The 27,217-nt window shown below is 43.5% G+C and overlaps 2 protein-coding genes across 3 annotated transcripts in view; both read right to left on the bottom strand.

Annotated features, from left to right (window-relative positions):
- Positions 1–27,217, bottom strand: part of LOC127051789 (uncharacterized) — a 434,435-nt gene that overhangs the window by 152,254 nt on the left and 254,964 nt on the right. The gene's annotated exons all lie outside the window — the stretch shown is intronic.
- RRAS2 (RAS related 2) overlaps positions 1–27,217 on the bottom strand; it is a 93,417-nt gene that overhangs the window by 55,319 nt on the left and 10,881 nt on the right. Inside the window, exon 2 of one of the 2 annotated variants that reach the window (XM_050954569.1) lies at positions 22,495–22,603. The exons of the other annotated variant lie outside the window; for it this stretch is intronic. Coding sequence (XP_050810526.1) covers positions 22,495–22,554 — 60 coding nt within the window. The 5' untranslated portion in view covers positions 22,555–22,603. The remainder of the gene's footprint in view (positions 1–22,494; positions 22,604–27,217) is intronic. 2 annotated transcript variants of the gene reach the window in all.

The following is a 27,217-nucleotide window of genomic DNA, read 5'->3' as shown; positions in this document are numbered from 1 at the left end:
TGCCTGGGGATGAAGCAGCCCTGTGCCCCCAGGATCCAGGGCCGGGGGGAGGGAAGAGGGTGCTAAGCCCCTACACATGGTGCTGCTGTGGAGCCTGCAAATTCAGGGTGTGAACATGCTGTAAATCACTCTTCTCCTTGCCTCCCTTTCCTCTCCAACCAGCTTAGCTGACAGGCAGAGAGGCTTCCTTGTGCCAGCGCTGTGCAGGGCTCAGCATTGCATGGCCAGCACCCCGGGCTGGAGGGTCTTAGGCTTACCTGGGGTGCCAGCCCAGCCAGAGGCAGTCGGGGAAGGAAGGAAGGAGCCTGCCGGCAAGGCTGATGGCGAGCTGAGTACTCCGACCGGGGCTGGTTCACTGTATAGCGCTGGGAGCAAAACGTGCCCTGCTGGTGGGGGCCAGGGAAGGGGAGATGTAGAGGGGCAGTGGGGCTGGGGTGGAGAAGAGAGAAGGGGCAAAGCAGGGAGAGGATAGCGAGAGAGGGAGCACGTTAAAGGACCGATGAGCAGCAGAGGTGACACATAACCGGCCACCCCCTGGCACCTGCCCATACTCACTAGCCACTACAGCTCACAGCATGCAGCTAGTATGTGCTGGAAACAGGATGGGTGGGGACAGGACCCTGCTGGCTGAGAGCTGGCACACAGCGGGGACTGTAGACAGGCAGACAGAGGGAGCTGCTGGCCCCCTAAGCTGCAGCTTTGCCCCGCCATGAGCCTTGCACACCCACCCCCCATCATCAGCCACTGGACCACCCCATTCACTGCTGGTGGGCAGGCAGCTGGCAAGCAGGAATCTGGCCAGCAGCAGACCCACCAATACTGATTGGGGGGGGAGGGGGAGAGGGAGAGAAAATATGGGGCAATTTGTCTGTTTTAAAGAAAAAGTCAGGACACCTGTAGGAGGCATTAAAAACAGGACTGTTCCTTTAAAAATGGGACATCTGGTCACCATAAGTTTTAGGCTCTGGTAGTCAGGTCAGAGGAGCACATTGCAAAGATAATGGGCCTTAGCTAGAAATTCCCCGCACTAGTCCTGGAGACTTCAGCTACCAAAAGCCACAACCAACCCTGTACTAGGGAGCTCTCCATTGCCATCATCAGTGGCAACATTGGTAGGAGATTTTAGGAAAACCCTAGGATTTATTTTAAAAAAGTTTTATTCACACCCAATAGCCTGTACTTAATCCCCAGTGTTTAAAGCAGCACAAAGTTGTTTGCGGGACCTCTGCCTAGAATGAATTTTAATTACCTAGTATTTGTGTGACCTTCTAGATAAGCTAATATTGCATAAAAGTGAAAACTTTGCATTATTTTTTATTTTGAAAAAGCAGGAAGTTGGAATTAGTATTTCAAACTATTATGAAGTACCTATGAAGTACCCTTTTAACCAATACATTCTCCTTTTCACCTGCCTACATTTATCTAACTGGGAAACTGTCAAATTGAACAGAGCCCACTGTCCATGAACTACTTTTAAAATGCAGGTGGAATATCACGCTAATGCCTGACATGTCCCTGGCCAGAACACCTGTCATAAACAGATGGTTAAGGGTTAACGCCTCTTTTACTTGTAAAGGTTTAAAAAGTTCACCTAGCCCAGATAACACCTGACCAGAGGAACCAATGGGGGAACAAGATGTTTCAAAAGGAAGTAGGGAAGTTTTCCTTTGTTTAGTTTTTCCAGTTTCAGCCCGAGTGAAAAAGATCAAGGAACCAGCCTCTCAGAGTAGTAAGTTTTAGAAAGGAATAAATAGGTTTATGTTTATTTCTTTGTAACCTGTCTTATGCAATTAGAGGTAGAATCAAATTGGGTATTTGTTTTTGCGTAACTAAATTTGTGCCCAAGGGAACATCCTCTGTGTTTTGAATCTGTTTGTGAGAGTAGCTGGTACGCTTTCTTTTACTTTTCTTTTCTTTAAGAAAAAGGCTTTTAATACCTGATTGATTTTTTCCTTGTTTTAGATCAAAGGGGGTTGGATCTGGATCCACCAGGAATTGGTGGGAGAAAGGAGGGGGGATGGTTAATTTCTTGTTTTAAGATCCAAGGGACTGGATCTGAACTCACCAAGGAATTGGTGAAGGAGTCTCTCAAGGCTACCCAGGGAAGGGAAGGTTTTGGAGGGAAAGGGAGTGATCCAGACACTGGAAATTCTGGATGGTGGCAGCGATACCAGATCTAAGCTAGTAATTAAGCTTAGAAGTGTCCATGCAGGTTCCCACATCTGTACCCTAAAATTCTGAGTGGGGAAAGAACCTTGACAATTCCCAGAAACCTCATGTAGGGTAAGGGCAGGAGAACAACTCTCCCTACTCAAAACTATGGCTCCATAAGCCAGTTGCATATGCACCTTGTAGTAATCACTGCAAATGATCAATACCAGTACTATTCATACCAGGGGTTATTGATGGCCAGTGTGGCACTGCTCATAAAAAGCAGATAGCCTCTTACTGCAGTATCAGGAGTAGCAGGAATTAGATTAGCCTCCGTATTAGAGGTGATTTTTTTTTTTAAGTGAAAGAGGGGCTATTATGTTGCAAATCTCTAACTGGAGAATTTGGAGATATCTGCCACACCCCAAACTACACTGGGATTATACCTATCGAGGTATCCCAATTCCCAGCATAGAAGCACGCTTAAGCTATGGACCTGCTCAGGGAGGTTGGAAATGGTTCTACAAATAATACGAAGAAGAAACAAAGATGGCTAGGGTGGCTGGCTACTGTCATCTCTCATCCCCCTTGCAACTACCACCTGTAACCTTTAGCCACAGAAGTTGTGTTTAGGAATTCAATTCAATAAAGCTGAAACCTTCTGGTCACTTTCTAAATGGTGTGCCTGCCCCTGAGTAATAAACTATTTGTAGTCTTGAGTTTCAACTGATCTATACGCTTAAATAAGCTCCACTTTCCACCTTAAAAAAAGCAGACTTAACAGCAAATATTTGTTTATACTAAAATCAACCCACAATATTTCTTCCCCTTCATTTCTGCACCTGCAGGTACCTTAGTACTGCTCTTAGTCACCATCACTCCAGACTGCAAGGAAGGACTGACCATGGGAAACTGGGTGAAGGGGGATGGGAGGGGGAAGAGGAGGGAGAATGCATGGGTATGGGAAGTACAAAAGAAAGTTTTAGTTTTCTGCTTAGTTATTAAAGCAAGGGTTGAGAGGGAGTTTTGAAGGGGTTTTGTCTGAGGTTATTGTGGAAGTTTCTATATAGGGGTATCAATATTAATGCCATTAAGTCAGCTAATGCAGCAACAGTTTTAATGAAAGCTGCCCATTTTATATCAGTGTTGCCTCTAATTCTTTTCCATTAGGGGACCTAAGCAGTTAACCAGCAATCCTGTCTTCCATTAGGGGACCTAAGCAGTTAACCAGCAATCCTGTCTTATCTTCAGCTGTTCAACTCCATTCCCCTAACCAACAAGGGTAATTCTGATCTCTTGCATTAGTTTACTGTAATTATCAGGATGTCCCAATACTGCTACAGCTGAGCCAGAAAAATAACTTTAAGGGTATGAACTTGAGACAGTCTGTATGCTATCAAAAGGCCTTACCCTCACATCCTATTGACAAAAAAACCAAACATACATGCTATTATGTTAGAGACACCCAGAGTCAGATAGCACCTGTATTCTTGGTGTTTAATATCCTCCTCACACCATACTATACCAAAAATTACACTGTTGCTTCATGTGAAAATGCCTACTTTTCTACTACAGAAAGCCACATCTACAGTGAACCACATGAAGAAACTGCAAGTAAACATCCAGCTAAGACTCTACACACACCAGAAGCTCTTAACCAATGTTTTTACAGTATTGCCATTTATGGTAGAAGACGTCAGAACTAAAATTGCTGCAGTTTTAGTTTTAGCAATATTTCTCTTAAACAAGAACAGCTAATTTCAAATACTAACTGACAAGACAAATAATTTGCCTTGAAATACCACATCCACAGGTTATTTTCCCTCATTCTGCGACATTCATTCTGAGCTAGAATTACAATACTTTCTGATCAGTCCTAAACTCTTACCTTCATCATGAACAGTCATGCAAGTTCATGATTTTCCATGAGTGCAAGGTGAGAGTCAAGTGTATGTTCTCTCAGTATATTAATGTTTTATCAATATGTAAAACAACTTATAGTCTGGAAATTATCAATTACAGTAACTTATGGGGGACAGTAAGATTCAAGATAGGATAAAATAAACTCAATTTATGGATTGTATTGTTCAAAAGCTACATATACGCTTGAGAATGAGTGAAATACTCAACTCAGCATTTTGCTAGGTACAAGACTAGAAGCTCAAGTGAAATCAGTTCTCCACACATAAGAAAGCAAAGGCTGGCTTGGGAAGGACGTTCTGCTTCATGGTTTGAACTGTGTGTGTGTGTGTTCGAGAAATAAAGTGAACCCAAACACAATACTATAATTTTGTGATGAAAGTTCTACTGTAGATTGATGTGTCACTGTAAATGCATCTCACCATTCCTCACAATCAGTCTCATCAGGCAAAGCCTAACTGGATGGGACTTGCAGTTTAGCCTCAAGAACAGACCAACACAAGAGAGTGTTAATATAGTTAATCAGGGTCCATTACAAGAATGCCCTTCCTCCAAGCATCATGCCTTGCTTAGACTCAAAGGAATTCAGCCAATGTCTCCTACTAGCTTCAACAACATGACACCACTTAAGGGGGTGGTAGTCTCAAGTTCTAAAATACACCAGAAAAAATGTTACTGATTGCAAAAAGCCATCTCCTTAATTTCCCTAGCTGGTTAAAGTGTTGCAGTATAATTGGTTCTATAGAACCCACAGTTAGGAGGTTCTTGGGATGTACAAATAAGTCTATGTAAGTATATATAGTTTTATCCTCAACTTTTACATTTCATGTAAAAAGTAAGAAGTGCTTGATGAGAATTTTTTTAAAACTACTACTTTAAAGATAAAGGGCCTTTTAAAAAGGCATTCCTAGGCAGCTGTCAGTCTATGCCATTGACTTTTGCAGATGTTTCTAAGAGGTTTCTCCATCTTTAGCTTGTTTTTGTGTCTTGTTCATCCCCCTGCCAATGGAGAATTGTTCTCCCCAGTTTATTTTCTATGGCATCATTCGGTCTAATTTTAAGTCTCAGTGAGGATGTCCCCACCAGTTCCACTAAGGAGTATTCTATAATCAAGTAGATCTCAGCAGCAAAATTTATCTTAAGAATAAGGAGAGATTTATTCTCCACACTTCTTCCTTTACACTCAGTTATACTCACTTAACCTACCCTTAATTTGCACACTGTACACGTCTAACTTGGGGATCCTCTCTCACTAGTGGAGTTAAATCTTCAAAGCACGGTACAGATTTCATCTCAGTACTTTCACCATTAGTACAAAGTTTCTCCTCTCACTTACCCTGCCCTTTTTGTAGTGTTGTTTCAACACACACACACACACACACACACATCCCCTTGGATAAAGGCACACTAATCTACCAGTTGACTATTACTTTGTTAAGTCCTGTTCACGAAGACTAACCTCCCTGGGCCCCTATGCATTTCTGCTCACTGCTCTTGGCAAACCCATCTCATCCCAAATTTAGTAACTTGTAAACAGCATATAAATCATATGTCCACCTCAGTCTTCAGTGTGGATAAACACTAACAAAACAAGAGGAACTTGAAGGTGGACGACTCATATCTGGACCTGGTATTTTGAAGCATTGACAGATCCTCAAGATAAGCTTACCACTGTCAATTTCTCCTAGCAGAAGACAAGACTATCTGCACTAACTGCAGTTAAAGCATTTTCAGACTTCTCTAAAAAATTCCAGGTGTGCATTGCCCGCATGGCAAACCAACTGCTTTCAAAAATTTGCAAAGATTAAAAAAACACCATACAGCTAGAAGTATAAAAAACCCACCAAGCAATTAAAAAATCCAGGAAACTTTTTGTACTACTAGACTAGAAGTCAGCTGAATAGTTTCCTTCTCATTCCAAAGATTTGTTTAAAACCATTTCAGGCTCTGTGCAAGCTATAAAACTCTGGAATCTAGCTAAAAACTCTTTCAGTACAGCAGCGCTACAAGTATGTTCAGACAACTAATGCAGGGGGTTTCCAGTAAGGTGCTTTCCCTCTTGTTCATTTCTGTTCCTAATCTGTTCTCATTTCTTATCATAATTTACATAGAGTAAATTCTGAAATAAACCTGTTTTCTAAACTTGCAAGCAGTGATCGGCCTGCTTAGAACTGGCTTATAACAGGAACTCTTACTGAATGGGTTTTCTCAAGGCCATGTAATTAGGATCTCTTCATGTAAAATTCCTTTTAGCAAAAAGTCAATTGAAGGGAAAAGCCTAAATACCTGGGAAACACACTGGGCCAAACGTACTATGATAAGCAGTTCTGAAATGATAAGCAGTTCTGAAATGCTTAATTTTTGCTTAAAACTATCCACTTACTAACCCTTAATATACAAATAAGCTATGCCATAAAAATGTATCAAACATTCATTATAGAGTGAAGATGGACAATACTTTAAGTTTTCTACTGGAAAAATACGTAGGGTGGTTTTTTGTTGTTGGGGTTTTTAAGAGAGAGTATGGCTAGCATGATCAAGAAAACTTTGCAGACATCAGTAGATCTGGAGTTGTAAGACTTCTGTTGTTCCTGTGATGGGACAGAACCTTACTATGCTGCCAGTGTAGGACCTAACGAGAGCCTATGGACACAGTTGACTCTGCTCCACTATACCCACAATGGTAGGTGTGGAGAGGGGAGTTAAACGGAGCAGATCTAGCCTAACTGAAGGCCATCCAGAAAGGAGAGCAAAACTGCTACTTCCTTGACAAGGGCAGCCTGGTTCCAGCCAAGCACTTAAGACATCTTGCTATCTGCCATTTGGTGGATGGAATAACTAAGCCCATGAAGATGGATAAGAAAGGACTAGCCACATGGAAACAAGCTCAGAACAGAAAGGCAGGGCTCTGCCAACAATCCTCAAAGTACCCTGATTTAAGGTCACTTTGTTTCTCTTTTTGTTTTGGAGTTTAGCAGGCTGGAAAGGGTAGGACTCCAGAGCTTTTTAGCCAAAGGGCTAAGACAACAAACACCACCTGACCATCAGGAACCAGCCACAATAAGTCAGACCCTGACTGGCCACAAGGGGTTACCAGTTACTTCCTCAGTTTCCTGAAGCTTTACATTAGCTTTGTTAACCAGACAGTAATTAAAATCTACCTCATTTACAGAATTAAATTTTGTGGACAGCTACTGTAAGAGTAGGAATTTAGTTTGGGTTTTTTTGCTCATAAGACATTTCTGAAAAGTTGTATTTCAAGATATATCAGAGTTAATCAATACAAAATAGACAAGTAGTCTCTGCCAACCCAAACCAGATAGCAATCAGGAAAAGGAGAGGGAAATTAGCATGTGTCCAACATCAATAAGACAGTACCGAGATATCTGTATTTCACATGTAGACAAAAATTCTTCTTGAATTTTTAAGTTCTACATGGGATAGCAGTAATCTCATTTTTACCCTGGATTATCACTCAAGTAGTACCAGACTGAAGCACAGTGACAGAACAATAGGTCAGTCTAATAAGTAATGCTTTCACCTAATGGTGCCATTGGGTATCAAATGCAGGCAAGATTATAGGCATGACCAGATGCTATTGCATAGGGTGATCAGTCTTGGAAAGAAATGGAAGCAGAACAGTCAAGTATGCAATCCCCACCCAGCAAGAAGGAACTCTCAAAGAACTGATGGTGCAGAAGCATTTATTGGCTCTAGTGTGCAGCACGGGATTTTGCTCATCCCAAAGAATAATTTCCATAATGTGAAGAAATTAGAGGGGCAAAAGAGAAAGGGAAGGAAAAACATGTAAATGACACCACTGCATTTCTCCCTTTCATCTTTTTCAGCAACAAGGGAGGGAAACAGATGCGTAGAAACAAGCTGTGTGGAGGGAGTAAGGTGAAAAGATTTTTAAGAAGTGAAATAGAAAGGAATAGCTTAATGTGGGCGGGGGTTGCATTTCAGTTTCAATTAATGTTAACTTATTAAGAACTGAAAGGAGCTACCCACCTTCCATTTCTAAATACAGGAAAATTCTAGACAAGAGTATGTTATTCTCTCTCTCTCTATATTATATATATATATATATATATATATATATCCTACCCCCCAACAAGTGTAACTAACCCATTAAAAAAAATTGGAGATCCTTCCAGTTCTAGAAGATTGGTGTCACCTTGAAAGGTCATCAAGTCCAGCCCCCTGCCCTCACTAGCAGGACCAATTTTTGCCCCAGATCCCTAAGTGGCCCCCTCAAGGATTGAACTCACAACCCTGGGTTTAGCAGGCCAATGCTCAAACCACTGAGCTATCCCTCCCTCATTTTTTTTTAACTAACCCATTATGAAGTAGACTAATACTTTGTTTAAATATAGGAAATATTTGACCAGTTTCTCCAGCAGAGGATAAAACACATACACATTCTATTTAAAGGCATGAGCAAGAAGCAGACACATTGAGCATGTGAACTTGCCCCCTAAATGTGTGAAATTTATTAGTGTGCAAAGTACAAAACTTTTCTTCACTTTGTTTACCTTCTGTAGAATGAGCTGTTTAAATATACATTTGAGGTTTTTTGCCTATTGCTATTTCCGTTCACATATGCCTGTGAAGTAGTCATCTGTGGTGAAGGCGTTCAGTGAACAGAAGACAGAGCGTGGAATAGGCGAGCAACCAGCCTTGGGTGCTTAAAACCACAGTAGAGCAAGTTAAATTCTCATGTTTTTAGAGATTAGCAACATGTTCTCCAAATACAGCATGCCTAGAATGTCCTTTCTATTCAGTATTATGTGGATTACCAGCAAGCACAGGTCAAGTACTTTCAGAGTGCATCTGGAAGACAGCGGGAGTAAATGTCTGCCCCTGTGAGGAACTCTCCCCCTCCCCCCCGCCCCGCGGCTACCACTATAGAACTGCAATGTCTGTGGTGTGTCATTGTGCAAAATTTCTCAAAAAGACAACCAAAGTGACTGATGACCCAGCTGAGTGTTAGGGACAAAAGCTTATTTATGCTATGGGAGTAAATAGTCAATGTCTTAGGCACTTAACAGCCACTTATACTTTTGAAAAATCTTTCCCATGGACTCCAATAAAAATATGTTTATTCACTCAGAAATTATACGGTCAGATTCTCAAAAGTGCATTGCATCAAGCAGTTCTAATTGAAAACAGGAGCTGAGAGATGCTGAGCAATTTTTAAAGTCTGAATTTTGTCATGTTAAATACAAGTTACAAAAGGCTTGACAAATTTTATTCTCTAGGACAAGAAACATTCTTCAGGGATAAGGTTTGCAGAATATAAAAGCTTAAATGTAAAAGAAAAATGAATTTCTAATCGCTACCGTTGAATAAAACATCCTCCAAAAATGAAACCATGTACCTGTCCTCTTCAGACAGATGGCTCTAACTCAGGGGTGGGCAACCTGCGCCCCATCAAGATATCTGATTGCGGGTCAAGAAACATTTTGCTGACATTGACGGTCCGCAGGAACAGCCCCCTGCAGCTCCCAGTGGCCGCAGCTCACCATTCCCGGCCAATGGGAGTTGTGAGAAGCAGCGGGCCACAGGGACATGCTGACCACCACTTACCACAGCTCCCACTGGCTGGGAACAATGAACCGCAGCCTTTAGGAGCTGTGGGGGGCCATGCCTGCAGATGGTCAACATCCACAAAACATCTCGCAGCCAGCAATCAGATTACCCTGAAGGGCCACATTGCTCTAACTCCTCTGCTCTTGCTCACAGCTATGTCAAGCTGTAACAGCATGAAAACTGACCAGAGTCTTGTCAGTTTTCACTGCCGCTATTCAGTTGGAAAGTGTGAAACTGACAATCAGGTCAATTTTGTTCTGGAGCTGTTTGGAAAGCCAAGAGCGGAAGCAGACAGACAGAAGGGAATTGCAGTCTAAAAACAGAGTCTGCATGGTTGAGCAGCACAGACTCCCACCACCAGTCTTTTAGTAGCATGGAGCATCCTCTGGGGTGGGAAGACGCGAGAACCACTCCACTCAGGATTTGGTTTGGGAGTTTATCAAATGCTTGCTAGCTCAAGACTGACTCAGACGAGGACACATGAAAGCAAGACCAAGGGACAGTACCTTGGTACTAGTCTCAGCATCCTTCCCTTACCCAGCTGCTAGAGAAGAAGGCCAACATTCTTCTTACCCTCTGCCGCACTCCTGCCAACTCTGCTATCCATCCGGGTTAGTAAGTTTAGTCCACCATCCCTGAGGTGTTTGGACCGCAGTGACAGAATAAACTAAAAGATACTTGAGGCAGAGAGAAGTCAGAGTGAAAATCTAAAGGGATATGGGTAAAGAACAGAACTTAAAAATGTCCAAGGTAACTTAGGGGTAAAAAAATGCACCATGGTCAATTATAGGCGGGAAAAAGTGATGTGAAAACAGGAAAGGAAACAAGGCATAACAAAAGCAAGAGATATAGTAAATATCACTGGCTGACAGGTATTCAGCAATTGTAATAAACAATTTTCACTGTATTAGTAAAATAAAATTGACATACACTCAGGTGCTCAGCTAACCTTTTAGCTGATCAAATACTATTTCAGCTATATTTGTGTGGTTTAATGCAGGTGAAATCAGGCAATTATGTTCAGATATTTTTGCTTGTTTGACCAGCCATAGTAAAACGTTGTTTTAAAAATTACATGTTTTATTCCTTTAAATTGCATCTTAGGGCTTGTCTACATCACAAAGTTGCAGCGCTGGTGAGGGGGTTACAGCGCTGCAACTTAGGAGGTGTACACATCTGCAGGGCACCACCAGCGCTGCAACTCCCTGTTTGCAGCGCTGGCCGTACTCCCGTTTTGTCTCGGGTGTAGAGGATCCGGCGCTGGTAATCAAGTGTAGACACTTACCAGCGCTTTTCTTGACCTCCGTGGAATAAGCAGGTATCCCAGCATACCTGAGGAAGCCTCTGGTAATCAAGCTGGTCTCCTTCCCCGGCTTGCTCTCGCGTTCCCCGAACCCCGAGCAAGCAGGTCTCCTTCCCTGCGGTTTGCTGGGTGGTTCCGGGAACGTGAGAGCAAACCGCGGCGAAGCTGGTCTCCTTTCCCGGTTTGCTCTCGCGTTCCCCGAACCCGAGCAAGCAGGTCTCCTTTCCCGGTTTGCTCTCGCGTTCCCCGAACCCCCGAGCAAGCAGGTCTCCTTCCTTGCGGTTTGCAGGGTGGTTCGGGGAACGCGAGAGCAAACCGCGGCGAAGCTGGTCTCCTTTCCCGGTTTGCTCTCGCGTTCCCCGAACCCCCGAGCAAGCAGGTCTCCTTCCCTACGGTTTGCTGGGTGGTTCCGGGAACGCGAGAGCAAACCGCGGCGAAGCTGGTCTCCTTTCCCGGTTTGCTCTCGTGTTCCCCGAACCCCCCTTGAAGCCGCCCAACAGCGCTGCAGTGTGGCCACATCTAACACCACTTGCAGCGCTGGTTGCTGTAAGTGTGGCCACTCTGCAGCGCTGGCCCTATACAGCTGTACTAATACAGCTGTAACAACCAGCGCTGCAAAATTGTAGATGTAGACATACCCTTAGGTATTGTAATCCTGACCAGTAGTCTTAATCCTCAAACTAGCAAGTGTCAGATAAGTTTCTTTTTAAAACTTTGCAGTTATCTATTACATATACCTAGCAAATTAAACACCAAATTAAACGTTGGCATTACTGTCCAAGCATAATTTAAGGTTTAATAACCCAGTTAGATCATAGGAAAGTTCTTAAGGATTATACTGCTTATGCTTTATATAGACCCCACACTTCTCTGCAATGTGTAAAATAGTACAGAGTATTAGACAGGCTATTCTATTCGTCAAAGTATTCAGGCTGTCATCAATACAAACTGCCTTAAAAAACAATACTGAGAGCAAAACAATCTAGATACTGAGTAAACTCAACAGTTATTAAAAAGCATAACAACTTGTACCTTTGCTATGTAAGCACAGGGAAACTATACTAACAGAATAGTAAGTTAGTTTTATTAAAAGAAATTTAATGAAATTGAATACAAGCATTTAAGTAGTAAGTTACCAATAGTGGTTCATATGCCCAAGTTACTAATATCTTAAATTGGATGTGTAACTCATTAACAAAATGACAATCATAAATGCAAAACAATTAAGATGACCAAAAAGATATTATCTGTGTTGACATACCAGTATTTTACCACAAGTTATTTTATATCAAAGAACGTAACCTCAAATGACTCATGTAACATTCACAGTTATTACTAAAGATTATTAACTAGGAAATTCATAAATACTAGGGACAGAATCCAATTATTCAAGGCAGCATTCAACTGCATTAATCATGAGACCATCCCTTCTCTTCCTGCAACTTTCTACCTCATTCACTATGCACTTCACAACTTGTGGGGGAAAAAAAACAAAAATGTTTCTAGGACTCCTGCCTCAACAGCTTCCTTCACTACACAACCCTCACAGGACTAGCTGAGCAACAAGACTGCAGTCTCAGCCTCCTCTTCCCCGGCTCTCAGTCCCATTCTTCTTTCCCATCCAGACTCAGTCCATTTCCCCATCATTCCCAATATCCAGTCAGTGTCTCTTCCCCTCTCCGCCACCATCTCCAAGTCCAATCTCACTAGGCTCCTTATCCCACTCTAGTGCCCCTCCCCAGTCCAGCTTTCACCCCCATTATATTCAGTTCAGCTGGTTTCCTTCTCCATGCTGCCTGGGCCCCAGCAGCATGGTAACAGAGCATAGGAGTCTCCCTGCTCAGTACCCAACACCCAGGCCACGTCCAGACTACCCGCCGTATCGGCGGGTTAAAATCGATTGCTCAGGGATCGATATATCGCGTCTAATCTAATTATGCCTTCGCTGCTCTGGGGGATGGAACATGCTCAATGAGGATTCAATCTTTGAATATTGTAATTGCCAAACTAGGTCTCTAATGAGCATGTGCAAACAGATTTTTTCCCCCAAAGGCTCATATCTTTGCCAAATTTGGGCAGAATTTTACAGGAACAAAAGGCACATCCCAGATCATGACTCCAAAGCACAGAGGCACTAGATTTTTTTCAAGGGAAAAGTTACCAAGAGGTTCTGGGGTTTTTTGTTTTTTTAAATGGCAAGATCAACATCTCCCCTTCACCTTGCTCTGGAAAATGGCTCAATCATTTTGGCTGAAGCTTCCAAGAAAAAAAGCAGCAGCAGTAGCCGCCGCCTGAGGCGGACACCCAACATTACCAAGCTTTAACCATTTGGACTGAAATTTTCAAAAATTATATGCAACTGAAAACTGAGCCTAAGGTGCACTGTCAGGCAATCTTAAAGCTGGGGTACCAGCCCCATCTATTCCCCACACACAGCTGAGAACACTATCAGTAAGTCCCTACATGTGTAGAAAAAGATTTAACCCTTTTACATGGACATGCCCAATGTTTTTTTAACTGTCTATTTTGTCATTACCAAAAATGTTTTTCCTACAGTTCTGTTTTCTCTCCTTTGCAGCGGATCAATTTATGTACTTAACATGTGCCTCCACTGACATGAGCACAACTGCAATGAGAACAATGAATACATTTATATCTTCCATCAGCTGAGTCTACTCATTACACAGGCTGGCAACAGGTGGTAGATATTCATCTGAGATACAAGATCTTACACGAAAAGGACATTCAAGCCAACAAAAGTAAAGTCATTTTATTAATCCTTTATACCTTATTTGTCCAGCCTGCAAAGATGTTTATATTGGACTACAGTTTCTTAAACTCTTCTGGCTGCAGGAAATAAATTCACATGAGTGACCCTCAAAACTTCAATATCATCCCTTCCTTCCATTTGTAACACCTGCATAGCTAGCGCTAGCAAGGCTAATATACATCCATAAATATAAACAAGGCGAACATCCATTTATTATTTTCTTCAGTGCCACAGACTTAGTAACTCAGGGAATGTACACAAACTACCTGTAAGTAATTACATGAAATATGTTTTCCAGAAGGTCTTAGGTTTCAAAACTGGCTTAATTAGATGGACCTACCACTCTGAACAGTCCCCATTTTCTTGAGATAATCCTAAATTTTCTGTTGTGTGCCAGTGCTAGATCTGGATAACTCGATATGCCTGACAAGAACAACTGGGGACCTCCACGACTTAAGGAATTGGCATCCCATCTCGCTCCTCAGTGACGACTACAAAATCGTAGCCAAGGCCAACTCGCTGCGGCCAGGGTCCGTGCTGGCGGACGTGGTCCACCCAGACCAGATCTACACCGTCCCAGGCCTCACCATATTTGACAATCTGTAACTGGTCCAAGACCTCTTGAAGCTTGGGTGTAGGGATGGGCTGTCGTTCACTCTCCTGTCCCTGGATCAGGAGATGATGTCCGACAGGGTGGACCACGCGTATCTCCTGGACACTCTGCGAGTATTTGCCTTTGAACCTCAGTTTGTGGGTTTTCTCCAGGTGCTGTATGCTTCCGCAGAGTGTCTGGTCAGGCTCAACTGGACCCTGACTGAACCGGTCAGCTTCGGGCAAGGAGTACAGCAGAAGTGCCTCCTCTCAGGCCAGCTGTACACTCTGGTGATCGAGCCCTTCTCTGCCTCCTCCGCAGGAGGTTGACAGGGTTGGTGCTGCGAGAGCCCGAGCTGCGGCTGGTCCTGTCGGCACATGCCAATGATATGCTCCTCGTGGTCCAGGACCCGGGTGACTTAGCACGGGTGGAGGCTTGCCAGGCCATCTACTCGGCAGCCTCCTCGACCCAGTTGACTGGGTCAAGAGCACTGGCCTGGTGGTCAGGGATGGGTGGCAGGCGAGCTCCCTCCCACCTGCACTTCAGGTCATCTGGTGGAGCACAGGTCCGCTGCTCTCTCTCAGCGTTTACCTTTCTGTCACACATCCATCTCTGCCAGAAAACTGGTACAGTTTGACAGGTAGAGTGATGGAGTGTCTCCGGAAATGGACAGGACTACTCCGGTGCCTCTCCCTCCAACGGAGGGCACTGGTGCGCAATCAACTAGTCCTGTCCATGCTCTGGTACCAACTCAACACCCTGGTTCCAGCCCCAGGCTTCCTGGCCCACCTCTAGACAGTGATTCTGGAGTTTGTGGCTAGGACTGCACTGGGTCTCTGCAGGGGTCCTCCACCTGCCCCTGGAAACGGGAGGGCAGGGCAGGGCCTGAAGTGCCTACACACTCAGGTCCATGTCTTCTGCCTCCAGGCCCTGCAGAGGCTTCTGTATGGAGCAGGTAGTCCGGAGTGGACAATACTGGCACACGCCTTCCTGTGCTGCTTCTGAGCGCTCCGATACAACCAGCAGTTCCTTTATGTCCATCCGAGCGGTCTTCCATAAGACCTCTCCAGGCTGCTGGTCTTCTACCAGGACCTCCTCCGGACCTGGAAGCTGTTCTCATCAATAAGGTCTGTGGCAGCCACCGACAAAGTAGATCTCGCAGAGCCCCTGCTACACAACCCCCAGCTCCATGTGCAGGTGGCAGAGTCCCCCTCAGTGCACCAGAGGTTGGTCCTGGCAGAAGTCAGAGTTGGAGACCTCCTGGACTACAACCGGGGAGACTGACTGGATCCTCGATGCTCGCTGAGTGCATGGGGCTCTCCAGGCCTTGTACTCCCCAGCGTGTACTTCAGAAGGTGAGGGACACTTTGCCACCTGCTGCTCGGGCCTACCTCGACTAGGTCCTGCGAGAGGGCACGCCCTGCCTACCCTCCAGACCTTTTCATCAGACCCCTGTCCCATGGACCCAACCGGCCCACAGGCCCCTTCGCCATGAGCCAGCTGCACAATCTACAGCCAGTCCGCTTCCAGACCGCGCCAAGGAAACATCTATACACGCTCGTGCTCCACATCCTTCATTTCTTCACCCTCACATCCTGCCTCAACACAAAGTGGCGGGACCTCCTGCCACCTCTAGAGGGTGAGGCGCCCCAGTGGGACAGCCTATACTCCGCCCTGGTCCCAAGGCCCGCCAGGGATATCAGTTGGCAGCTCCTTCATGAGGTCATGAGCACAGGCGTGTACTTGGCACCGTTTACCCGTATCCTGGCTCCCTTGATGCCTTCGAGGAGCAGTGGACGCTATCTGGGATTCTCTGCTGTGTCCCTGTCAGGTTCCCTTTGTTTGACCCTTAGACCTCACTCCCGTCCCTGTTATCTCATTAGTTGTCCCCTGGAATTATTTGGTTTCCAGGCCCTGTGGATCTTCCCCGTAAAGCACTGGGAGACCACTCTACCTAGCCCACTCACTTCCTGGTTCCCAAGAGGATGAACAATTGGGGAGCATGGGGGTGGAGGGTTGAAAGCAAGATTTGTGGCACTTCTTTCTGGCTCTAGAAATCACTACCCCTGCTGCTGAGTGCAACAGCTTCTCAGCTCTGCCAAAGCAGACAGATGAGACAAGAAAGCAGCCTCACTCAACCTTCTACCACCTTTCAGTCCTTGGAGCAGCTGCAGTCCTGCCTCCTCCAAAGAGATGACATGGAGATAAACAAAAGCCCAGGTGGCAAAGGTGCTGGAGAGATGTGGGAAGGCAAGCAACTGTATTTCCCCTTCCAATTTATTAGGGGAAACAGGCCCATCGGCTGCCTCTTCCCCATACTCAAACACATCCAATGGAATGGGAGACGGTAGCAGGTTATAGGATTACTTTTCTGCAGGCCTTACATCTCCTGGCAGGTGAGGGGAGCCAGGATCTCTGTTGGCAGAAGACTGTAGTTTCTTCTAGTTAAGTAAAGATCAAAGAAGACTGAAGAACTTCAAAAAAATCTCACAAAACTAAGTGATTGGGCAACAAAATGGCAAATGAAATTTAATGTGGATAAATGTAACACATTAGAAAACACTAACCCCAACTATACATACAATATGATGGGGGCTAATTTAGCTGCAACGAATCAGGAAAGCTCTTGGAGGCATCGTGGATAGTTCTCTGAAGATGTCCATGAAGTGGGCAGCGGCAGTCAAAAAAGCAAACAGGATGTTAAGAATGATGCAAAGAGGGAAAGAAAATAAGAGAGAATATCTTTTTGCCCTTATATAAATCCATGGTATGCCCACATCTTGAATACTGCGTACAGATGTGGTCTCCTCATCTCAGAAAAGATATACTGGCATTAGAAAAGGTTCAGAGAAGGGGAACTAAAATGAGTAGGGGTTTGGAACAGGGCCCACATGAGGAGAGATTAAAGAGGCTAGGACTTTTCAGCCTGGAAAAGAGGAGACTAAGGGAGGGATACGATAGAGGTATATAAAATCATGAGTGGTGTGGAGAAAGTGAATAACGAAAAAAGTTATTGACTTGTTCCTATAATACAAGAACTAGGGATCACCAAATGAAATTAATAGGCAGCGGGTTTAAAACAAATAAAAGGAAGTTCTTCACACAGCGCATAGTCAACCTGTGGAACGCATTGCCTGAGGAGGGTGTGAAGGCTAGGACTATAACAAGGTTTAAAAGAGAACTGGATAAATTCATCGAGGTTAAGTCCATCAATGGCTATCAGCCAGGATGGGTAAGGAATGGTGTACCTAGCCTCTGTTTGTCAGAGGGTGCAGATGGATGGCAGGAGAGAGATCACTTGATTACCATCTGTTAGGTTCACTCCCTCTGGTGCACCTGGCATTGGCCACTGTTGGTAGACAGGATACTGGGCTAGATGGACTTCTGGTCTGACCCAGTATGGCCATTCTTATGTTCTTCTGAACAAGAGGAGGCTTGTCCATCTCAACATTATACATGGTGGAGAAATTTAGAATTAAGTGGGCACAAAATGTTAGGAATCTTTAGTCTAGTAGAAAAGGAAATCTTAATAAAAGCTTGACACCCTGTTAAGGCTCAGACAAAACACTTAAAATCCATCATAATGCATACAAACCCTTTTTCAGATAGGAATCAAATAGTGCGGCCCCGACTTAACTAGGCAGACCCCATACTAACCCTTACTTACCCCTCTCCCCGTTGGGAAAACAGTAACTAAGGCTAGTTCTTGATGTACAAAATGCTCTTTGTAAAAAATGTTTTTTTTTAAAAAAGATTTAGCTCAAGTCTGGAAATGCTACTGAGATTCATTGCTTTCATTACAGGTGTTTTTCAGATCAAGTTTAGATTAAATTAATACCTAGCCTCACTCTTGCAGATTTAGATTGCTCAACATGTTCACCTCCCTACTATATTTACCTCCCCAGCTACTGCCAATAACTTGCACACAAGAAGGATATTTATTGTACAGTCATACAAAGACAAACGAACATTTATTTGCTATCATGCTTATTTATCAGGAAGGGAAACCAATAACTATTTAATGTCAAAGTATCAGTCTTCAAACACTTCCCCGCCACAAGTCAAAGCAGCAGAGTATGAGAGGCAGCTGCTAGGAAATGTATGGAATGCAACCTGTTGGGAAGGTGGCAGATAAGGCAGCCCACTTCTGTGTTCTGTATTATGTCAGCTGTCAGCTCCCCGAAGTCACAGAAAAGCTGGAGCTACCACTAGTATTAGTTATCTTGAATGTCAGACAAATATTTATGAAAAAGTATCACTTTTTCAGCCTTTGTAAAAAATGGAGATTTCACCCAACAAAAAAAAATCCTGCTCAGTCAAGTACATTAATATTCTAATATGCTATACATCAACTTTTATTCTGCTATTCTGAAGAGTGGGTGCGCTCGTTTATGAAGGTGAATGAGGACTGGAAAGAATTAGACAAGATTAATATGCAAGCAAAGCACACCACTTGTGTTCTTAAGTACCTAAAAGGATACACACAAAAGTTACTTTGACAAAGAGTTCATTTTTTCATAGGGCATTCTAGTCAAAATGTCTTTTAAGTTTATCTTTAAAATAAGAACGTATCATGGATTTTTCTGCTCCACTATTTAGATGGGCTTTCCCAGCAAGGCACAAACTGACTGAAGGGTAACAATAAAACTGACTATGCACAGAGAGCTGACAACTGCAAAAAGTAAACAGAAAAATATTCCCTCCAATCTTTCAGTTGGAAGAATTCAGATGGCCACTAAGTCCCCTATCTACAGCCAGTTTTCATGTGGATCACGTCCCTGTAACTATAAAGATTCCAATTCCAGACTAACAATATTAAACTCTCCTCTCACCAAGGAAGTGCTCCCCAAAATCCCAATTAGTATTTGATGAAATACTTAAAATTAAGTATCCTGCCCATTAGTAGATTTCTTTTTAGAAACAAAACCCTTAAAACAAATGAAATTCCCTCTGCTGAGGTTATAGTAACCACTTCTAAGGCCTTGGCTACACTGGCGCTTTACAGCACTGCAACTTTTTCGCTCAGGGGTGTGAAAAAACACACCCCCGAGCACAGCAAGTTACAGCGCTGTAAAGCGCCAGTGTAAACAGTGCCCCAGCATTGGAAGCGCGGCTCCCAGCGCTGCACGCTAATCCTCATGGGGAGGTGGAGTACGTGCAGCGCTGGCAGAGCTCTCTCCCAGCGCTGGCGCCGCGACCACACTCGCACTTCAAAGTGCTGCCGCGGGGACGCTCCTGCAGCAGCGCTTTGGAGTTTCGAGTGTAGCCAAGCCCTAAATTAGAAACGCAATGCCTTACTCAAATTCAAGCTATTTAAACCATGGTGTTTGTGATCTCAATTGTGTCTACCATTTCCCCAGCTCCGTCTGAAAGCAAGCCTACCCAATCCAGAACAGGGGTATAGATTCCTCTTAGTGAAGTTATCTGGCAAGGATGAGAAATAAAACAAAGTTTGTACCCTACGTCTACCCTATGTTATTTTCCAAGACATTTGACACCAGTCATCACCACCTGAGCTGAATCAATGGTAGCATGAACAGGGGACCTAGTGCAGAAAAGGCTCCCAACAGCTGTGCAGCCCTTTCAACAGGTACAACAGTGGTAAGAGTGGGACCAGCTACATGAGGCACAAGAGGCATTTTCATGTCACCTGAAGCAGAACACACAGCAGAACAAGCGAAACCTTTGAAACCTCATTATCTTAGCTGGATCCATCAGACTGATCAAGGTAGAGCAAACAAACAGATGCCACAAAATAGAAAAACCAAAGCTAAACTAAGATTTGAGAGAGTGTGTGTGTGTATATATATTATACCTAAGCTACTTCTGGACAGTAGAGTTATTTTATGAAAATTAACATAATGGAGAAAATGAGAGGTTAGTTATACAACTATTCAGACAGAAAAACTAGGGGACACAGGACCCTGGCTACTAATACCCCGAGTCTATGGAACATTAGGATCCAGGGAATTGTGCATACCCTTAGCTGTCATATTTTGCTCAAAAATGGTTCCATGGCCATGAAACTGGTTACACAAGGCCTACAGCACTGTGAAGGCTGTATCATGGAAAAGAATACTTTTTTTCCCCCCTGTAGCCAAAGAAGGTTGGAGGAGGGAGTTCAAATTTATCAGACATCTAATAGCCAGAGTCCAATACAAAAGATGGAAACCCTTCCCCCATACAAGATCCAGGGTCAGTTCTCTTGGAGGAATTCCAGCTTCTCTCATATGGATTCCCTCCACTTTCTATATCAACGCTAGGCTAGTTATGTAAAGTTTAGACCAGTGTATGAGGAAAGAGATTGATGTGGTAATTCAGAGGAGTGTGTGGAGAAGCAGGGGGGAGAGCAAAGATACAGCGGAGGAGCTCTACAACAGTGTAAGAAAGGAAAGACAAAAGTGATGAACTGCAGAAAACAGTGAAGTCAGTAAGAGAACAAGTATAACAAAGGCAAGAGACATGATAAGGCACATTTTGGGGAGGAGGGGATGTATCAACCAACTTAATTAGATATGGCACACAGTAAGTAATACACAGCTGTTTTATCTATTTAAAATTACCAGGCATCTTTGGACATGACAGCACAAGTATTTTGTAGTATGACTCCTAGGCTTAGTCCATAGGCTAGAAGTTGGGTAAGTTTTACAGGCCCTGATTAAGATCATACAAGTTCTGTCTCAGACAGTCCTGTTATTCATACCCAACAGGCAAAGCTTAGATTATCCTGTCACAACAAAAGATGGCAGGTAGCAGAGTGAATAGAAAGGGAGGCATTCATGAATTTAATGCTAATGAAAACTAAAGGGGAGTTTTCTAGTAGTAATTCCCTGAGCATCAAAACTAGATTGCTTAGAAAACTCATCAGTAGTTGTACTAAAGCTGCCATGGGCCTCAAATAGGCCAGATAATGGTGAGGCTGCTTTTAAACAGCTCCATATTGATGTTTTCTGCTACAGAGCTCTCCAGATGAGATGATACTCTCCTGCAGTAATTTCAAACATGTAATATAGTTTAAAGGTATATCAAGAATACTGTGAAGAGATGTGGTATTGCACTGATTTAGAGAGATCACTGATGTATTTCACAGCTAAGACAAGAAACTTGATAGCTTTGTAAGCACATGAAATTTTGAAATCCTTTCCAGTTGTGTTTAATTGCAGAAGAATGCACTGATGCAGCCACAGAATAGCTTTATTTAAAGCTCACCATTGATACAGACACAGGTTGACACATCCATAACTTCTCTGTGACCAAAGTCTTTGGCAGCTTAATAGTGTATCTCACACAACCTGAAATAATGATGTGGATGGTTAGCATATAAAAGAGGAGAACTCTAAGAAAACAAGCCTTAGAGCATTTGTCACTGTTAGCCTGTATTAAGTATTGTCAGTGCAATATTAAGTTTGAGATTTAAAATAATTCATAAGAGGGGAAAAATAGATCTTGAAAGACAGATGGGGTCCAAGGTGACAAGGAATCATTTGAAGAACCCTAGGGAAACACAGGCAGCTGGACCACTGTGGGACAATAAATATTACCATTACTTGGCCCCAATTTATCTTGTAGGGTAATCTGGTAAAAGAAAGTAAGCCAAGAGACCTAAAATAGTGCATCCGCTCTCCCTACCTGGGTGATCAAGAAAAAAAGGGTATGGCTACACTTAAAATTTCAAAGCGCTGCAGCGGCAGCGCTTTGAAGTGAGAGTGTGGTTGGAGCGCCAGCACTGGGAGAGAGCTCTCCCAGTGCTTCACGTAAACCACATCCCTTACGGGTGAAGCTTGCAGCGCTGGGAGTCGCGCTCCCAGCGCTGCAGCACTGATTACACTGGCACTTTACAGCGCTGTATCTTGCAGCGCTCAGGGGGGTGCTTTTTCACACCCCTGAGCGTGAAAGTTGCAGCGCTGTAAAGTGCCAGTGTAGTCAAGCCTTAAGTTCCACCTCTTTGGTATCTGATCCAACATGCAAACGAAGGAGAGGTCTACCCTGACAGGAAGGGGAGAAGGAAGAGGGACATCATAACTGTTAACTTAATTTTTAAGACCATTTGATTTAGTTCTCACTCCCTTGCTTCCAGTAAACACTTTGTTTGTTGTTTTTGCCTTGGATATACGTAGCCTTGATTGAAAGACCCCAGTGTTTCAAGACTAGAAGAGGATCTCTCACCTCATTATTCAAGTCTCTGGTTTTTTCTCCTCCCTGGACAATCCAGATATTGCTTTCCATGTGTGAAGCTGAGCAATCCACAGTTCAGACTTCTAAACTTCAGGGAATGCTAAAAAGGTGTGATGTGCAGTTATTTTTTATTTTGTACTATGTATTTTAATTTATTTCTTCAAATTTATAAAAGCTATTAGGTACCTATTCTATAAATACAAAAATTAAATATAATGAACTACAATTATAGTAGCTACTCTGCAAAAACTTAGTATTTTGTGACTAACCCGACAGCTGCTATCATCGCTGACGAACTACTGCATGAGCCTGGACATTGTCCTCAAGTGATAATCCTACTAAACAATAGTTAGGAATGCGCAGTAACAACCAATACTGGAATAGATCTTTTGCTCATAAATAGGCCTAATTAGTTAGTGTCTAAGGAAACAAAACTGAGAACACTCAACACTTCAGTTATTTGGACATTGTTTGTACCTGACAAATAGCATTGAATTGACCTTTCAAGGATCCTATTTACAGATTAAGGTTTCCATAGAATGGCTGCATCAGTGGGACAAAATACCCAGCGTTAATCCATTGCTTAAACTGAGCTATAACAGCATGCCTTGAGGGATGCATATACTAAATAAGGTTCACCACTAGTCATTTCTAATAATATCTGGAAAGTGCACGATCAATATTAGAAACCAGTAAGGATTTCCATCCATGATGGAATCAAGGGAAAACTTTGCCAGTCAGAAAGCTAAGAAACTAGTCCAGACCAAGGGTTCTCAGCCTTTTTCTTTCTGACGCCTCTCTCAACATGCTAGAAAAACTCCAGGGTCGAGCATGGGGACGGGGGTTTGGGAGGGAGAGAATCAGGGCTCCAGGACAAGGGTGAGACTCTTGGGTATAGGTGTAGTTTGACTTCTATTTTGGCAGGGAGGAGGCAAGGGCCAGTAGGGCTCAGTCCAGCACCGCACAGTGAGGTCCAGGGAGGAGCGCCAGCTCCATCCTGACTCACCTCAGCAGGCCACCCACCTGTCTGGGGCTGTGTGCCGGTGGCTACTCCCCGAGGACTCTACCAGCCCCAGAGCCATCCAAGCAGCTCTGACCAGCTGCGCGAGCAGTAAAAGGAGGCTGGGAGTGAGGAGCAGCCACAACCCTGGGCACCAGCAGCAGACGGGGAATGCTATGGTTGCCCACTCCACGGCACTACCAGCCAAAGGAGCAGCTGCTCTGCACTGCCTGGATCCCGCTTCCTGCCTAGGACCTGGGCAGAGGAAAGTGCCTAAGCGGGGCTAGAGAAGAGGAGGATGTGGGAGATGGAGCTGTCCTCAGGACTGTCCCACTCTTGGTATGGCATTTCAGTTTGGGAGAGCAACACCCTTGTGCCTCTTCAACTCTGTCCATGTGCTTAAGGTTTCAGCCTTGCGCCACTGCCAGTTTCAGCCCACGGGGGGAAGAAAGGGGTGCCACCAGAGCTCGAGGCACTGGGTTTCAGCGGTGGGGACATGCGGATCCCCTGAAAGGGCTCACTGATCCCCAGAGGGCCATAGACCCTCGGCTGAGAACCGCTGTACTGAAGAGTTTAAGAGCAAATGCACATCCTATTGTCAGTCTTCCAGTAAATAACTGTGCTGCTAGTATTATCCTGCATTCACTAGTTCACTCCAAACGATATGTCACTTTACACAAAATAAATATACACACACACACACCCCAGTTCTTGCTTATGGTGCCTAAACAAGTAGTTGCAGGTGTGAACTACTGAATGGAAGCCCTTCTACACAGTCTTAATTGACTCAGCCCAACAAAGATTCTATCATCTGCAGCACTTTAGGTAGCAGCACATACACAGGCCTACCACGAAATGCCTTTCACGTTCACAAGTAAAGGGCTCTCCTTAAAAAAAAAGGGGGGGGGGGGACAGGAATAACCACTTCTAACCCTAGATTTTGTTGCAATCCATTTATTTTCCTTATACTGTGAAGACAATTTCAGCAGAAGATATTTACTAACCACTACTGCCTTGATCTGCATATGTAGGATTTCATATAGTTACCACTGGTCTACTTTTTCACCTTTTTTATTCTGACACATGAAATTAAGCAAATACAGTAGCCAGGTTTAACTGTCATTTTTCAGCTTTCAGTACATTTTGATTATCTACAAAATATGTAATGCTCAGTTCATACCATAGAGAGAGAGAGTTATGCTTACCAGAAAAACCTGAATTTAAACTTAGCTCTCAATATTTTGAGTTACTGCAACTGCAAAAATAACAGACGTTTTTCACATTACACTGTGCAATAATGCAGGTATTTCCTTACACATCTAAAGGAAGCTCCTGAATGAGGTATCTTACCAACTGCGATTGTAGTGCTTTCAGTAACAAGTGTGAATCACAGAGATCGTCATGTGACAATAAGAATCATTAATACCTGAGTTTTGAGTCTCAATAATTGAAACTGTCTCACAGCTGTCTCCTGCATAAGGCTTTTCACAAAACTACAGTGTTCATATATTCGGCTCATAGTAGAGTCCTTCCCGGTTGCTAGGTCAAAAGAGGAGGATGTCACTGGTCTGCCTCCAGCATCCAGTTAGCATTCAGTACTTATTACCTGACCGACTTTAATAAAGGGATTATAAAGGCTTTCTATGTGACATTTCTAATACCCAGCTTTTCCTATCCACCTAAAAAGCTGAAAATCTTGTTCAGATTCATGTCTCAATTACTGCAACGTTATTTTTGGATCTTAAATTCAAACTTTCCCTACTCATATCCATTCAGAATGCTGCTGCAAAGATCATTGTCCCAGCGCATGGCTCTGACCACATTACCGCCCACTTTCCAACCCTCAACTGCCTCCCTCTTCTCTATCACAGGACACATACGCTATCTGTCTTCACTTTCAAGGCCTAATCCCCACCCATCATCTCTCATCCATTATTGAGATGTCAACTCTCGCCTCTGATTGGCCCATAATACCAACCCCCATCATCGATCTCTTAACTTCTCAAACAAGCACTTCCCATGCTTTCTCCCCGGATGCCCTTCATGCTTGGAAGGAGCTCTCTATAAACATCTGCAAAGCTACATCATTATCCTTCTTTAAAACCTTTCTTAAGTAACTCTCCTTTGCTGTGATGCCTACAAAAAACAGTGTTTTTATTTTTTTATTTTTATGGTCAGGCAGTGGTCTTGGCACACTAGTGGCCTATCATGCTAACCAACTTTGTCTCACTGTTTTTTCTTGTACTCCAGTCTGTGCAAAACTGTTGTCTCTCATCTTACACTTATGATTCCTGGTCTAAAGAGCTTACAATCTATTTCTTTCTGTTTGTAAAGTACACATAGAACAGTGGGGTCCTGGTCCAAAACTACAATTCCTGGGCACTACAGTAATACAAGAAGTCAGCCACATACTAGTTTTTTGATATATTAATCCTTTTAATCAATGCTGAGGTCTACAACTTGTTCTCCTTGCACATGGCTAGGGAAGGAAAATTAAGGGAATTAAAACCTATTTCCTTTTCACCTCACCTCTTTATTCATCTCCACCCTCCTCCCATGCCATCTGCAGCTTTGGATGCCCCATTGAGCTGCCTTGAGAGCGGTACAAGGGCCTTTCCATTGTGGTTCTTCCACTGAAACAAGAGGAGGATGTGATCCCAGGCTGAGCACGCCATAGGCCAAATACTCCTCACAGTCACTTCAGGAGGGATAGGATAGCACCACCATCTAGCTCCTCCTCCTCTAAAGATTTCTAATATTTAGATTATACAAAATGTTTAAACATGTTTAGAGTCTGAATACAGTTCTTCCAGGCAGTCTGTGTAACCTGCAGCACTAAACATGAACTGTATTAGTCACTTAAAAAGTGAACTAGTAAAGGAAACACTAAAGTAGAATGTTTTTAAGAAGGAGCTTTCAGTAAGATATTAAAAAACAGTAACACACAGACCATACTTAACCATCCAAGTTGCGAAGATCCTTTCTGAAGTGCATAAAGACATTTCTGCATGTGATTACGTGACTAGTCTAAATACATAAGCATGACGTGTCCTTCAAATGTAGAGAGCAAAGAAAGTCAAGAGAACCAGTCCAGCTTAAGTAAATATCTCTATATTTGCTCTCTACTAAGAGTTCTTAAACAATAGAAAGGGCAAAGAAATGCTCCCACATTTATGAGATCTGCCATCAAAGAGCATTTGACAACTATTCCTGCATCAGCACTGAAGTGGTAGGAAGAATATGGGCAGATTACTGAGAGTACACAGGAGTGGCTGGTTCAGAGAGATTTTGTTGAAGGACACCAGGGCACATTGCTACTCTCAATGGAAATAAAAAGTAACCCACAAGCAGAACAGGTAATACTTCAGCTTTCAGGGTCAATTAGTTTCACATCCTCAGACTGCTAAACTGCTGACATACATAAACACAAGCAGTCTCTATACCTCACTCTCAATATTCTAAACAAAAAAATTCTAGGAACCTTTCAGACGCATTCCTAGCTAGATAAAGCAACCACATGTTCTTGTTGTATAATCTTTAGAGGCCTATCAAATTCATAGTCCATTTTAGTCAATTTCACGATAAGTTTTTTTTTAAATGTAAATTTGAAACTTCAGATTTTAATAGGTGAAATCAGGAGTGTTGTAATTTTAGGGGCTCTGATCCAAAAAGGAGTTGGGGGGTGGGTTTCAAGGTTATTGTAATGGGGGGTTG

This window comes from Gopherus flavomarginatus, chromosome 5 (assembly GCF_025201925.1).
Source record: "Gopherus flavomarginatus isolate rGopFla2 chromosome 5, rGopFla2.mat.asm, whole genome shotgun sequence".
Classification (NCBI taxonomy): Eukaryota; Metazoa; Chordata; order Testudines; family Testudinidae; genus Gopherus; species Gopherus flavomarginatus.
This window is presented reverse-complemented; position numbering and strand designations above follow the sequence as displayed.